Source organism: Rhinolophus sinicus, linkage group LG02 (assembly GCF_036562045.2).
Source record: "Rhinolophus sinicus isolate RSC01 linkage group LG02, ASM3656204v1, whole genome shotgun sequence".
Lineage (NCBI taxonomy): Eukaryota > Metazoa > Chordata > Mammalia > Chiroptera > Rhinolophidae > Rhinolophus > Rhinolophus sinicus.
In genome coordinates, this window is record NC_133752.1 from 90,458,331 (window position 1) to 90,473,653 (window position 15,323).

Consider the following 15,323-nt stretch of genomic DNA (forward strand, 5'->3'; position numbering starts at 1 on the left):
AACAACTCTATAAGTACTGCTTATGAGTCTTATGGATTTTATTCACACGCATGTTACTTTAAAGAGAAAGTTGGATCATCTTAACCATACATTGTTTCACCTTCCCCTAATACTTTATATATCATGAACATCTTTTTATATTACTGGGACTTTGTGCTAGCAAATGCTGAAAAGATTATATTTTACCTCATATTCCATTTTTACACTGACATACATCAATTTATATTTGGCATTTTCTAGCAAACACATATGCTTCAAACCACAACTTGTAGAGATATAGGAAAAGGAGGTTACAGAAAAAGAATGAAGTGAGAGAGGCTTTGTATAATTTATTAGTGTATGAGTACTGACATGTCCTTTCTATTTTGATGGAACATAAATTTCCTGGATACTGAACACGGTAGGACATTTTGCTAAATGCAACTTCTCACTGCCATGGTAGACTAACCCAAACAGAAAGAAATTTGATTATGCAGAGATAACTTGCCAAATTTTCAGATTAATTATAATTTGAAAATGAAAAAATTAATTTATAAAATATACCAATGTGACAGAGTGATTGAAAATACCCATCTACTTGAAGGAATCTTTTTTCTGCGGTATCGCAGCATCCATTAAACACTAAATTGTGTCTATTGTAGCCACAGCCCAGCCCAAATCAGAAGCTCCACTACTCCCTTAGGCAACAGCCCATTCCCAAGAGCTGGAATGAACCCAAAGTGGCACTTGTGGTTAGGGATTTTACAATCCCTATGTAATTGATGAAGATAAAAAAGGAGAAAGGAGATGAAAGCATGTCCTATGACAATACTTAATAAAAGTAGAGTGCAGATATTCACTAATTTTATTAATTCATTCACTCATTCAACATTTATTGAGCACCTACTTTGACTCAGCAAGATAATTTCTGTCATTAGTTTACAGTGTGTGCACGCATGTGGGTGTGTGTACACACATGCACGTGTATAGAGCAAAAATGCAAATGAATAAATTAAAAACTATTATCAACATGTAATAATTTCAGACCTATTTTCCTTAAGTTATTTAGGTGATGTTTGTGTTCTTAAAGTCCTTGTGTTATTTTTCCCCCTTCTGAATGGACTATAGAGATTGGTACATGTGTTCTTAAAACATTGGATGGAATTTTAATCAACTTTACATCAAATATACTCTGCAACATTTTAAATGTTTTCTTCAAACAGTGATTTAAGACTATCTCTGCCTCTACTTATCCCTCATGCATGTATTAAGACTCAATTGTGATCTACGTAAGAATAAACTTACCTTCCAAATGGAAAGAAATGAACACCAAGAGGACCACGGACAGAGGATTTGCCTCTATGATGTAGGTGCAGTTCATGTTGTTATCGTATTGCTTTGGGTAGTTTGGAGAAACAATGTAACCTGAAGGCTGAGTGAAATTACTTCCACATCCTATGTGGGAAGGAAAAGGCATTATCAGAACATTTGTTCTCACATACAGAATCTTTTTATCAGTGAGGGCAAGACTCGAATTTCCTAAATTCTATATACATATTTCCTGAGGTACTCCAAATGGAAGAAATAATAACATAGAGAACAGAGCTCTCATTTAAAAATAAACAAATGATAACTATATATATATATATATATATATATACACATATATATGTATATATATATAATTTTTTTTTAAATGCTGTAAGGTCTTGGACTAAGTAGTATAAAATTTACCACAAATTGACTTTAAATCACTTAATTTTAAGATATTAAAGGATAACTTAGCAAAGATTTAATATGGTTCATATGGATAAAGAAATAAAACTGATGAAAAGTGATTTGTACCTAGTTGGTATATCTAATGTTTTCTTAAAAGATTTTTATTAAAATATAGCTAGCATACAATATTATATTAGTTTCAGGTGTGCACCATAGTTATTCAACGTTTACATACCTAAAGAAGTGATCACCATGATAAGTCCAGCAACCATCTGACACCGTGCCGTGCTATCACAGTATAATTGACTATACACCCCACGCTGTGCATTATATCCTCATGGCTTACTTGCTTTATACCTGGACATTTGAACATCTTATTTCTCTTCACCTTCACCCCTTTTAAATTTTTTCAATAATATTGATAACAAATCAATATTATTTTATATTAATTTCAGGTGTACCAACCGAAACTTGCAGGCCAGAAGGGTTTGGCAAGAAATCTTGAAAGCGATAAAACAAATAGGACCTATGATTACTCTACCCAGCAAGGCTGTCATTTAGAATCGAAGGACAGATAAAGAGCTTCCCAGATAAGAAAAAGCTAGAGGAGTTTGTTACCACCAAACCAGTATTACAAGGAATATTAGAGGGACTTCTCTAATGGTTTTAAAATATATATTATTAGAAAGCTATATTATTTCCATTACCATTGTAATCTGACCATTAAAAACAATACCAGCTTTTAAAAAAAATGGTTGAATATACTAATCCCAACTCTTATCAAATTCTCACACGATTCCCTGGTGTCAGAAATAGAACTATCTTTTTACCACCAAAATGACATTTGTTTCCATGTAACCCCTAACTAGTTAATCAACATCACTCGCTGATCGTATCATATGAAATGATCATATGAAAATATCAGTATCCTTTTAAACTGATATTAAAGCACACACAGTTACACACACACACACACACACACACACACACACGGAACCAATTGGAGGCCTAAGTTAGGTCTGGGGTTGTCTTTCATGACTTCCTTTACACCACTCTCATTCTTTTATTCAGGTCTCAGATATCTGTTCACTGCATTATTTCCTTGAATTCTTTTCATCAAACTAAACAATGGTTTGTAGTTAGTAGCTACTGGATTCAATTCAGCCAACAAGCACACACCATTGCTTCTCAGGCTTAAAAATGGCAACATTTCTCACTAACCAAAGTCATAAGAGAAGAATGAAAAAGTCTGAAGAAAGTGGCTCCCAAAGTTTACCAGCCAGGAGACTAACCTGGGAGAGAGTGAAAACAGACCAGACCCTACCCATGCAAATTCTGAATTCAGATGGTCGAGTAGCCCGAAAATCAGCGTGTTTTTAAAGCTCCAGAGGATTTTGGTTCAGGTAGCCAATGTACTACACGCCAGGTGCCTGGTTGTCTACTAAATACTGGCCTCCTGCCGAATTCCTGCCCACCCCAGATGTTAGGGTTGTTTTCAGACGTCTTAGTGCCACTCAGGATTTGTACATGGTTTTTCAATTGACTTGCTGGTGAACACAGTTCCATTCTCACTGATTTTTAAAGGAAGGACGTACTCTCAGGATCAGGTGACCCACCCATATCTGTCCCTTGGGTCCCCAGTTTCAGCCAACCCCCTTGCAGTCCCCACTCTTCCCTAAGCTCAGCTGTGGCAGCCACCTCCTTTCAAGGACTTGTCAGTTTGGTTTTTAGTGCTACTTACGGCTTACAAAGGATGCAGAGAAACCCTGAGCTGGGGCCTCCTGAGACTGGAACACAGCCGTGAATGCGTTTCTTGGTGTGAGGACGGTGCCGGGAGCCACGTTCCCACAGCCGGTGGCTAACAGGGCTTTGTCGGCCTCCTCAGTGCCGGCCCACACCTAGGAGAGACACAGACATGACTTTCTGTGCAAGGTTTTCCCCTGTCAACACTTTAAAGTGCTTGGTTAGGTTGGAGAATAACGGTACTCAGGTGTACACAGACCTAAACATAATAGTAAATAACATACATTCAAATCTGCAATATGCTCTTTTGAGAATAATATTTTTAAGCTGCAATTTATATAGCACATCCCATTCTTGTCCCTTCTAAGGAGTTTGTTTTTATGTAGCTATGTATAATGTAAAAACAAAATCTATCACTACCCAGTTTCCTCTTACCTTCTCCTAGTTGACCTGATGCAGCTGAGCTTGCTATGTGCTGAGAGAGAGAGGTAGAGTGTGATAGAGACGGAGAGAGAGAGAGAGAGAGAGAGAGAGAGAGAGAGAGAGAGAGAGAAACAGCGATATGTGATACTGTGGGGCTTACCATTTGTCTTGAGTGGATGGCAAGTTATGGGTGGTAACTAGAAAATATTGCTAAGCAAGAAGCCCATGGAAATGAATATTTTCGTAGAGCATGAAGAAAGTAGACATGAATTACAAGTATACATGTACTTGGCGTAAGTTGGAATAAAGCATAGAAGACTTCCTGGCCATGTTGAATTTTAAGGTTCATGTTGAAGCAAGGATGAGATCCAGTCACTATGGGCTATGCCTCATTAAAGACTGGTTTGGCAACTCCCAGGTAGGCCTTGTCTGTCATTTAATTGGCGTGGTCAGTTTAAAAGAAATAACCGATATTTTCATTTGAAAAATGGTTGCCAAGGAATAAATTGTGAGCATCAAAATTCCAAATCAAGGCAATCCTAACCAGCCTAGTGAAGAACACTAATCACAGAATCACAGATTTAAATGCAAAATACCAGCTTTGAAAGACGCTGTAATGGAGCTGTCCAGTGTCTAATAAGGGGCTTCACGTGACTTGGGAGTGGTGAGCCTGCCTGAAGGAGCCCCAAGGCAGGAAGGGGCCTGTCTCGTTCCAGGAACAGAGAGAAACTGAGGTGTGAGGCGAAGCTACAGAGTCCTTGCAGGCCCCGTGGCATGTTAGAGATCTGGGCCACTGTCCTGAAAATGGCAAAGAGCCCCTGGTAAGCTTAAGACTCAGTGATGCTCAGTTTTTAGAAAACATTGCAACGTGAAGAATAGGAGGAAAGGAGAAGATGCTGGGAGATCAGCCAGGAGGGTTTGGCAGTAGTTCAGTCAAGATCATGGCGCCTAAAATGTTGAGTCGCTCAAGGAAAATACTGATATTAGGTAATAAATACACATTATTATGGGAAAGACTATTAAACATGTTTAACCAGAGAAGATCACTCTAGTTGAGTGAGTCTCAACTGGACGTAATTTTCCCCTCCCCAGGGACATGTAGTGATTTCTGGAGGCATTTTTGATTGTCGCATTTGGTGTGGGGGTGGCATGTGGGGCCAGAGATGCTGCTAAACCTCGAATAATGTACAGCACAAGACGCCCTCTGCTAACTAATGATTAATTATCTAGCCCAAGAAGGCAAGAAAGTAATTGGGTTTGCATTAATCTTCCTTGACTACTCAACATTTTCTTCATATCAAATTATATAAAATTACTCATTTGAACAGATCACCTTCAGGGATATTTCTCAAAGCAATAAAACATCAAGTCATTAAAAACATTCCTATTGGCAAATAAGTCCATAGGAAGAGGTATGAAATAGCACTGATTTCATAGCACTGATTTAATATTTCTTAGTTCGTTAAAGCCATATCATGCCAATGGACTGTCAAACATTGGCATTCAGTTGTTAGTCATTTTATTAAAATCAAACTATACGTCCACTTATTAGATCTGGGAGGTGCGTGCCACTGGAGCTAATGAGATAAAAAACACAGATATTCTGCCAAAAGACCTCAGGTCAAAAGTGTGTCAGGAAAGAAACACACACTACCAATTTTCTCTAATATCCCCTTTAAGTTTTTTTCCCCCCTTAACTATCTGGGGGAACAGTATACAGAGGTTTTCCACCCACATCTTGTAAAATTCTAAACATGATTTACCGATATTGCATAGACTATTTTTACAAACGTTACTAAAAGGCAAAGTGATAAGAGCTACTAAAAGCTTTTAATAAGGAATCTCAAGTTCTTTAACGAAGATCTTCAGGAATACTCAAGCACTTATACCTTTCTGAAGCCATTCATTGTGGATCTGACACCTCTATGTTCTGGCCCAAGAACATAAGTGTTATAATGATAATAATAATGATAAAGAGTTACTTAGTATTCATTGCTGTCTGTCAGTCAAGAGCTCATTGGTTACATGACCCAAGATTCATCGAACTACTCATTGGGTCTACACATTGTTACGCAATTGTCATCAGGTCAAAAACTTTCTGAGTTCTCTTAAGGTTTTGTATAATTCAACCTGGATTCATAGGACATTTTATCGTTCAAGTAATTTTTCACAAAATAAATGTTTGAGATAACTGCAGATTCACATGCAGTTGGTTGTAAGATATAATGTAGACAAGTCCCTTGTACACATTTCCCAGTTTCCCCCAACCTGGGTATGGTGCAAAACTATAGTATAATATTGTATCTAGGATACTGAGATTGATACAGTCAAGTAGTCTTGCTTAATTTCCCACTTTGACTTGCACTCATGAGTGTGCTGTATTCAATTATATACAAGTTATATGCCACCATATTCAGCATCCTGACCAGCTCCAACACCCGAGGGTCCCTAGAGGCATCCTGTTATATAACCACACAATTGCCAGCAGCCCTGGCTTGCTGATCTCTGGCCGTCTGTTCTCCATTTCTAAAATACTGTCATTTTAAAAACATTATATAAACAGATTATGTAACCTTTTGGGATTTTTTTTTTTCCATTTGGCAAAACTCCCTGGTGATTTGTCCAAACTATTACTGTCAATAATCTGTTTTTATGGAGGAGTTGTATTTCATGATTTGTATGTACTAGAGCTCGTTTAACCATTCACCTGTTGAAGGACACTTGCACTGATTCCAGTTTTGGGGTGTTACAAATAAAGCAGCTATCAACATATACAGGTTTTTGTGTGGGCATAGTCTGCATTACTCTGGGATAAATGCCCCACAGTGCAATTGTTGGATCTTATGGTAAGTGCATGTTTAGTTATATAAGAACCTGCCAAACTATTTTTCAGAGTAGCTGGACCATTCTACATTCCCACTAGCAATCGATAAGTCATGACAGCTTTCTACATCCTTGCCAGGATTTGGAGTTTGTCACTGTTTTTTAATTTTAGCCATTCTGATAGGTGTATAGCAATATGGGATTGTGGTTTTAGTCTCATTTGCCCTAACGGCTAGTGATATTGAACATCTTTTCATATGTTTATTCACCATCTGTATATGCTTTCTGGTGAATGCTCTTCCTATCTTTTGCTCATGTTCTAATTGGATTGTGTTTTTACTGCTGGGTTTGAGAGTTCTGCATGTATTCTAGACAGCAGCGTGTTCTCAGATACTTGGTTTGTAAATCTTTTTGCCAATCTGTAGCTTGTCTTTTCAACCTCTTCACAGAGGTTTTCACAGAAAAAAAGATTTTTAATTTTGATGAGATGACATTTACTAACTTTTCCTTTTATGGATCATGCTTTTGATATTTAGTCTAAGAACTTTTCATCTATCACTATGTCTTAAAGATTTTCTATTTTTCCCCCCTAAAAGTTTATAGCTATAAATTTTACATGTCAGTCTGTGGTCTTTTTTGAGCTAATTTTTGTATAAGGTGTGAGGTTTAAGGTTGTTGTAGCTGGGTCCCTCTTGTGGGTTCTGCCCACTGACTTTACTATTTCTTGTCAGAAATAGGAGTTTCAGGCCAGTAGAGAAAATGAGTCCTTCCACAGGCCTCTTAGTTTGGGCAGGGCTCTGATCTGACCCCACCTGCTAGTGGTGTTAGCTTTGCCTGATGTCAGAGGGACTCACATTCAATCCAGAGGGAAAATGGGCGGAAGTAATTTTTCAGATTCCATTCTTATAATTGAAGAACTTGCAAGGCTTTAGTTACGTCTATACATTGGCTGTTGACTCAGTCCATGAGAGAGAGAGACAGTTCATTTGTTTTGTAAAAAAAGCAATTAGCAAAAATGTATACTAAATGTGTTTTATTATACACATATTTTATGTAAGTATGGGATTTTTACTTAAACAGTGAGCACAGATCAATTAGCTCTAAAACATAATTTGAGAGATGATGTAAAATAGTGTTAATATTGACAATAAAAGCCACTTTTATTCATTAGGTGGTTTTCTATTCCTGGTACTGAACACTATGTTATATCAGATTACCTCTAATGCTTAAAACAATCCCACAAAAGTAGGAACTATTCTCTTTATTTCATGGCTCAGTCATTTAAAGTCCAACTGTTTAGTTAGCTTATGGAGGAGCAGGTAGGTGGCAAATGCAAGAGATATGCATGGAGTCCAGGCTAATGTGAACTGAAGGCTGGTGTTCTTTCCACTGGAAGGCGTAGAGTCTTAGAGATAAAATGTGAGATGAAAACGAGCACAGAGGGGATGAATGTATAACACAGTCATCATGGTCGTAAGTCCATGAAAATGGAGGTCAGTGCTACCTGAGCAGTATTTGTAACTTTCAAGAAAAAAGGCATAACTGACTGCCCCACTGCCATCATTTTACATGGGTCTTTCACGGTCCTTTCAGCTTGTGGGCTCTGAAGGCCAAGGTGAAGGCTGCACCCGCCATTTCTCTAGCCTTCTGTAATTTGTACAGCATACTTTAAATGGTGCTTGTAATGATGCTTTACGTTCATTTTGTCCCAGAGGATTTATGAGAGAGAGTGAGAAGAGAGACAGAGAGAAAAGAGCAAAAAGAAAGAAAGAAAGAAGGAAGGAAGGAAGGAAGGAAGGAAGGAAGGAAGGAAGGAAGGAAGAAATGAAGAAATGAAGGAAGGAAGGAAGGAAGGAAGGAAGGAAGGAAGGAAGGAAGAAAAAAATCTGGCCTTCTCTCTTTAATTTCTACAGAAAGGAAGAACCATCAATGCTTATGAGAATTTAAGCCCAGAAAACTATCTCCTTAATTAAGCTACTTTGCCTATGTATTAGCAAACAAAACGTCACATGGCAATATGTGTGTTGTGGTTCAAAAGTCACCCCTAATAGTTGAGGGGTCTCTCTTTTTTTTTTTTAATTCAAGAAATCCAAGCAGCAAAACTGTCCTTTTCTTACTTTGAGAGGCAATGAGTCATTCATAACGTAAACATCGACATTGCCGAAAGCCGTTCACCCCCAACTAAACAAACAAGCGTACTGACCTTCACAAAGCTGTTCTGACACTGTCCATCACCACTGGGGATTCGGAAGTGGTTGTCAAAGCTGATCTCCAGGTGATTACTTTCATGAGTAATGACTGTCCAGGAACATCGGCTGTTTTCGGGAAAATTCTGAGGCCAGTGAGGGGATCTGATTGTACCATTATCTGAGTGAAGTATTCCACCACAGCCTTTAAAACATCATGGAAAAAGTCCTTAATTTGCGAGGAAAGCACAATTCTGGTAACCTAAGACTTCTCGAGGAGACACATTTCTAAATGTGTGATTTCAGTTTATCTTGCCTCACACGTGAATCACTGGCCTTTGGGACAGGTTTACCACAAGAACGCTCAATAAATGTAAGGTGCACTGAATCCACAAGAAGCTTCAGCTGTTACTGTTTAGTTACACATCTATGAGCTCAACTGGGAACACTAATCCCTGTCATAAAGACAGGCTGCTATCCTGTCTGCAAAGAATATAATATGTTTCACTCCCCTAGAGGCTATCTAATATTTGTGGCCCAACAATCCCAAATTCTACATTTTCTTACCAGTAACACATGAGAGCACAAGTCTATACTCATTTGTAATTTTATTCTAACATACAGGATTAGAGAAAATGATTCTGAAGAGAGGGAAATTCTTCCATTAAGTATCCTGATTCATTCATATTGAAACATTGATGGATGAAAATAAATTACATGCATTGACATAAAGAAAAATCTATTAATAGAATTATTTTATACTGTTGAAATATGTACTCAAGACATGACAAAAGAAAAAAGTACAAACTCAAGACAAAATGAAGTCAAATTAAAAAGTATTCCCTGAATCTTTTACTTTAAACCCTTGTAAAACCAGTGGTTCATCTAAAACGTCCCTCTGACTTCAACAGCAGCCAGTAGTTTAATGAGGGAAAGTTTGATTCATTCCATAACGATCCTCAGAATATCTTTGACTCTCCTAGAAAGAATTGCCTTGTGTGTGTGATATTGCAAAGCATTAAAGAAATCCTGACTAAAGTATCTTACATTTTCTTGGAATTTCCCTGAAGTTTATACTTTATACGCACAAAAGCTATGTTTTTTGAAACCAAATCTATGACAATTTGCCACATACTCCAGGCAAAGTATTCATTCCAAATCACACATCTTATCTTGTCATTTTGCTACTCAACACTTTTCAGGGGCTCCCCATTGCTTAAGGGACAATATGGAAGCCAAACTCCTTCATGATGTGAACTGCTTCTCTTCCTGCCCTCAGCTCACCACTTGGCAATCTGCCTCCATGCTCCAAATATCTTAAATTACTTGTGATCCCAATACATCTTTTCTATTACTTGTTTCCTGGTTGTGCCTTTGCCTTTTTGCCTATGGAGGCAGCAGGGTGAATTGTTCAGATCAAAGTTTCTGGGCTCCACTGTCTTTATTGAAATCCTGACTCTCCTGATTATTAGCTGCACCATTATCATCTACATGACCTGGGGAAAATATCAACCCATGTATCCTAAATTTCTGCCCACGCAAAATGGAGAACATATGCATCCATACTGTGTCTTTCTTACAGGGTTGCTACATGAGATGACACATGGAAACATTATCATTGAGTCTGACAAGAGAATAGATACAAAATGTACACTTGTTGAATGAGTTAATACATTTTAAGAATACCTCAATGAAAAAAGACAATAAGCACAGATATTTTTTTTTTTTACCCAAAGTTTGTGTGCTCCACGTAGCATAAAATCCTCCACTTTGCACCGAATGGTCCGAGTTAAAAATCACCACCAGCTGGTTAGAACCAGACTGTATTGGCCTGGGGTTTGAACTTCCACAGTATTGTCCTATTATGGATGATCCAGGAGAACCGCCATTCCTGACAGTGACAGAGTCCCAAGCACAAGTTGAATGGGCTTCAATGTCAAAGTCACTAAATGTAAGCTGTGGGAGAGAAAAGAAATAATGAGGCACTCCGAGTTGTAAGTGAGCTTATCTATCTAGAGTTATATGAGGTCCTCACAAACCGTTTCATTTTGTTTTAATTTACATAATTTTGTATTTATGGCTCCTATTTAATTGTCCCCTGCCTTCTTCTCTTTGTCCTTATTGAAGTTCCTCCAGGACATAGGGAGAAGGGATATTTCTTTCCAAACTGAAGTCATTCAGGGGCCTCCCACAGTCCCCTAGGCTGGGATGGCATCTCATATCACTGAAGACACGTCTCTTCTGGATGGGGAATTATCTTCTCTACATCGCTTCTTCTATCTTGAAGAAGAGAGTATGTTCTTCATTAATTGTAAACTTATATATGCCAATAGATGTACTCTAATGAGGAAATTTTAGGGAGAACATGATCTAGTCACAAGATCAAAGCCTACTAATTGCTTATTTAAAGCATTCTGCTCCCGCAGAGGACATGCTATGGGAGTTGTATAGTCTCAGAAGTACATTACTCAGGCATCAGAACTCACAGTGATGGTGTGTCCTTGTGGCGCTTCCAACAACCAAGAACAGTGGGTCAAGCTGTCATAAGAGCCTGGATAGTTCGGACTTGCGATGACTCCACTCTCACCAATCTGTATGCCACCACAGTCTGAAATTAGATTTGTAAGCTTCCAAATAAGATAGGAGGAAAATACCCTGCAAAGCTGAAGTCAGTAGTACTCACAGCTGTCATCTTTTATGATTTACAAAAATACAATAAATGAATAAATTGATGAAATTGGATAAAAGCAAAGTAAAACTGGGTGGGAGATGAGAAATAAAGAGAGTTCCATACACAGAGTCACACAGTAAAAACAGACTCAAGTTTAGCACAAAGGAGAAGGGAGATAATCTACCATAAATGGAGAATAATTATATATGTGTATCACTGAGAGTAAATACACTATGGACAAAATAAATAATATTGCCTTTGTGGAAAAACCTAGGCCAGTGAAAATAAACATAAGCTTGAAGAATGTGACCAGTATCATAACTAAAGACTTTGTCATTTGATAATAAGTATATATGTCTGTAGTCAGCTGTCAAGTTGAAAAACAGACACATTTCTAAAGCACAGTATGGCCTGATGCTTCACACAAATAATGCTGCTTCCTGAAGTCTGACTCTTTTTTTTCAGTCTAATAAAGAAAAATCAACTGGCAAGAAGGTTGATTAAATAGATAATCAATCTCACTCCTTTTCCCAAACAACCACTTGATTATAACACACACACACACAAATGGTTAGATAAAACTATAATCCAAACATAATTTGACTCATAGCCAAACTGAATGGAAAGAAAGGAGATCTCTCAAATCAACAAACAAGTATACTCAATAAGTATACTCAAATTCGGAGGGGTAATCTCAATCAGAGAATGCAATTTAGAATGTTTTATTGACCTTAGCAACAAAACCAATAGCTACTTAGAAATAAATCTAACAAAATATATGTGAGATCTTCATGGCAAATATTATAAAATTTTGTCTATTATTTTACTGCCAGAGTTTGAGAGTTTAATCGTAAGTCTTACCTGTAAAGGAATACTCTGCATGGAATCCAACGTGTTCTACTTGTTCGTTGGTGACAAAGTGTATCCACACCTGAGAATAAGGGATAACCAGCGGCATTGTAGGAGATGAAGGTCCACACAATCTCCATATCAGAGGTCCATCAGCATTACCTGAACAAAATAAAACACTGACACTGAGTGCCATTTATATAGCTTTTGAGAAATATAGTCAATGAATTCAATAGGAATCAGTAATAAAAAACAGTTCAAGGTAGTCATTGACACACCTTTAAATTCTGCTTTAATAGCAGACATCTTTGTCGCCACAAAAGAAAGAGGCCCACCAAGAGGGTAAATAAAATAAAATAAAATAAAATGCTTTTGTTGTTGTTGTTGTTGTTGTATGGGCCTCTTTCTCTACTGTAGGTGCCATTTTGTTCCAATTTGCAATTTCATAATTATCTTAGCATATTAAACAGAGACATAGCAAATTTTTTAAAAAGCTTTTAAATGTGCCTTTTTTAGGGAGTAAGAAATATAATACCAACAGTGACGAAATATATCATCAAGATAAAAGTGACCTAACATTTTGATGATTTCTTCACTGTATTTAATCAACTAAAATAAATGAGAAATTCAGTACTCAGGCCAAGAACTATCAGATTAGTAGCTGAATATTTTTATGAAGATTACTTTTCACAGCAATTTGAGCCTACACTTATCTGCTCTCTGTTTTTTCAGTCAGACAACATTACTGATCTTATAAGTCAACAAAGTATAGTATTTTAACTGTCTCTAAAATGAGGGAATAGAGAGATGATTCTCATTTAACTGACTGAAACTTAATATACAGCTGCTCTGCTTGATTCTATAAGCCCGTGGTTTTGAGGTGGGGGGCGGTGGTGAGGGTTTATCAGAATCACATGGGGAGAGCATTCTCAAACTACAACATCCATTTCCCTCATAAGCATTCTCTAAATTTATCTACCTCAGAGTGCCCAGATGAATCCCCTGCTGTGGCGGGTAGTCTGTGACTACACCCTTTATCAAATTCTCCTTCTAGAAAAGTCTGTCCTCCATGTTCTCAAAGCCAGCATCGATTCCTATAGTTGCCCCAGAACATTGCCACCAGCAAACTACATTACCTTCTGTTGCTTTCAGCCTCCTTTCCTTTAAATTTTGCTACAACATATAACTTGGTGAACCTTTGACAGTATAGAATCTACAATGTTACTGTGTGTCCTCATTTTTTTTTTTTCAACCAGGAAAAAAAGTGTCAGGATAATGATGGGGGCAATTTGATAGATAACCTATGCGTTGACTATAGGAAAAAAGTAAAACAGATTCATCTTCCATGAATGAAGATATTTGAAAATTCTTAAGGGAATTATGGTTTACCAACTACACCTCAATCCTTTTCTGAAAACAAAGACAAACTTGACTGCTCTGGGGACGATTCTTCCATTAGCTTCCATGTGCTTCTCCATCTGATGCATTCCAAAACTTCTTTTGACTTCTAAGGCCTACGTAGAAATCCACAGTCTCTTTTGTGAATCCTGAAAGTTCAGTAAACCATTGACATTCTGACCATTTTATGTTGCAGTCTCTGAGGAAAGGAGTCTTGAGAAGTAGATGATAATTGAAGGGACTACCTGAACTCATTAAGAAAGCAAAGGCAAACCAGAATCTATCCTGGGTAAACCTCACATCAAATTAAGACACGGGGTCTAGTTTTAAACACTGATCCCTCTCCTTCACTATTTCCTCAGCTGGGCATAAACAGAATTATGACTTTGTCTGAACAACATTCTTTTGGATCTTACGTACATATATTATATTATAGCAATTGGACTCCTTTCGCTATTGGTGGTCTCCAGACATAAGAAGAATACTGTGAATGGGAAAAGTGGTCCTTGATTGAACTCACCCACTCGGAACTCTAGGACATCAAATTGACAGTCTTGGTGACTTTCTAGGTGAAAAACCTCAAAATGAATGTAAATGGATGAATTTCCCTCATTTGGATTGCTGAGAGTCCATTCACAGTTTAGATTTCTTGAGTAATTACTGACTCCATTATAGCCAGGAGAAGTAAAGTTTCCTTCAGGGGAATTTGTAAGGGACCCGCCACACACTAAAAAAAACAAAAGGCAAGAGAGAAAGTAGTAGTAAGATTGATGCCATAACAAAAGATACAAACAACAAAGGAACAATTGCTAAAATAACAGCAGCAACATTTTTACTGCTTTGATTTGTTTTTCTAGGTGGAGGGAAGGTTGTGGGTCAAGGGCTGGCTCGCATATGCAAACTATGGAAGAAGCTTCTGTGGGTTTAGAATGAAAGATGTGCAAAAATAAACAGCTTCATTTCCTTGTAGATGTAGATTAAGTGGGTGGGTTTGGCTGTGTATCAGTATCTCCTAATTTGAGCCTGCCATTCATTAATACTTAATTTAGAGGAATACTGAAATGTAATGGTGGTCCCAATGGCATCTGATTAGCAATTCCCCACTTGACCCAAAAATTTAAATGGATGAAACAGATCATATAACATTGGAGTGCCAATGAATTTGCCCCTTTCAATAGGGAGTGAACATTCCTGGTATCAATAAAATGATTTAAAGCATTTTATATATATATATATATATATATATATATATATATATATATATATATGCAGTTCCATTCTTCCTAAATTTAAAAACTCTTAGATAATAACACCAATACAGAAAGTAGAAGGATGTTTAGAATAGAAAGTCCATATATATCTTGTTTTATTTCTAAATGCTCTATGTCAAGTGGGAACTACTCATTCATTTACACTGGAAATGTGTAAAATATGTCTGTCTTCAATTAGCGCAGTTATTCTCTAGAAGTGAGTTCCCTTCTGTGAGATAGATGACCTCTCAGCACAAAACAATTGATGGAGGATTACAGGAC

General features: G+C 37.4%; 1 protein-coding gene across 1 annotated transcript in view; it reads right to left on the reverse strand.

Moving 5' to 3' along the window:
• The window catches only part of CUBN (cubilin), a 238,602-nt gene that overhangs the window by 52,881 nt on the left and 170,398 nt on the right, over positions 1-15,323 (reverse strand). The window contains exons 50-56 of the mRNA XM_074324816.1: positions 14,312-14,518; positions 12,406-12,555; positions 11,360-11,481; positions 10,604-10,829; positions 8,891-9,078; positions 3,440-3,596; positions 1,285-1,434 (exon numbers count right to left, since the gene is read on the reverse strand). Of these exons, the coding sequence (XP_074180917.1) occupies positions 1,285-1,434; positions 3,440-3,596; positions 8,891-9,078; positions 10,604-10,829; positions 11,360-11,481; positions 12,406-12,555; positions 14,312-14,518 (1,200 nt within the window). The remainder of the gene's footprint in view (positions 1-1,284; positions 1,435-3,439; positions 3,597-8,890; positions 9,079-10,603; positions 10,830-11,359; positions 11,482-12,405; positions 12,556-14,311; positions 14,519-15,323) is intronic.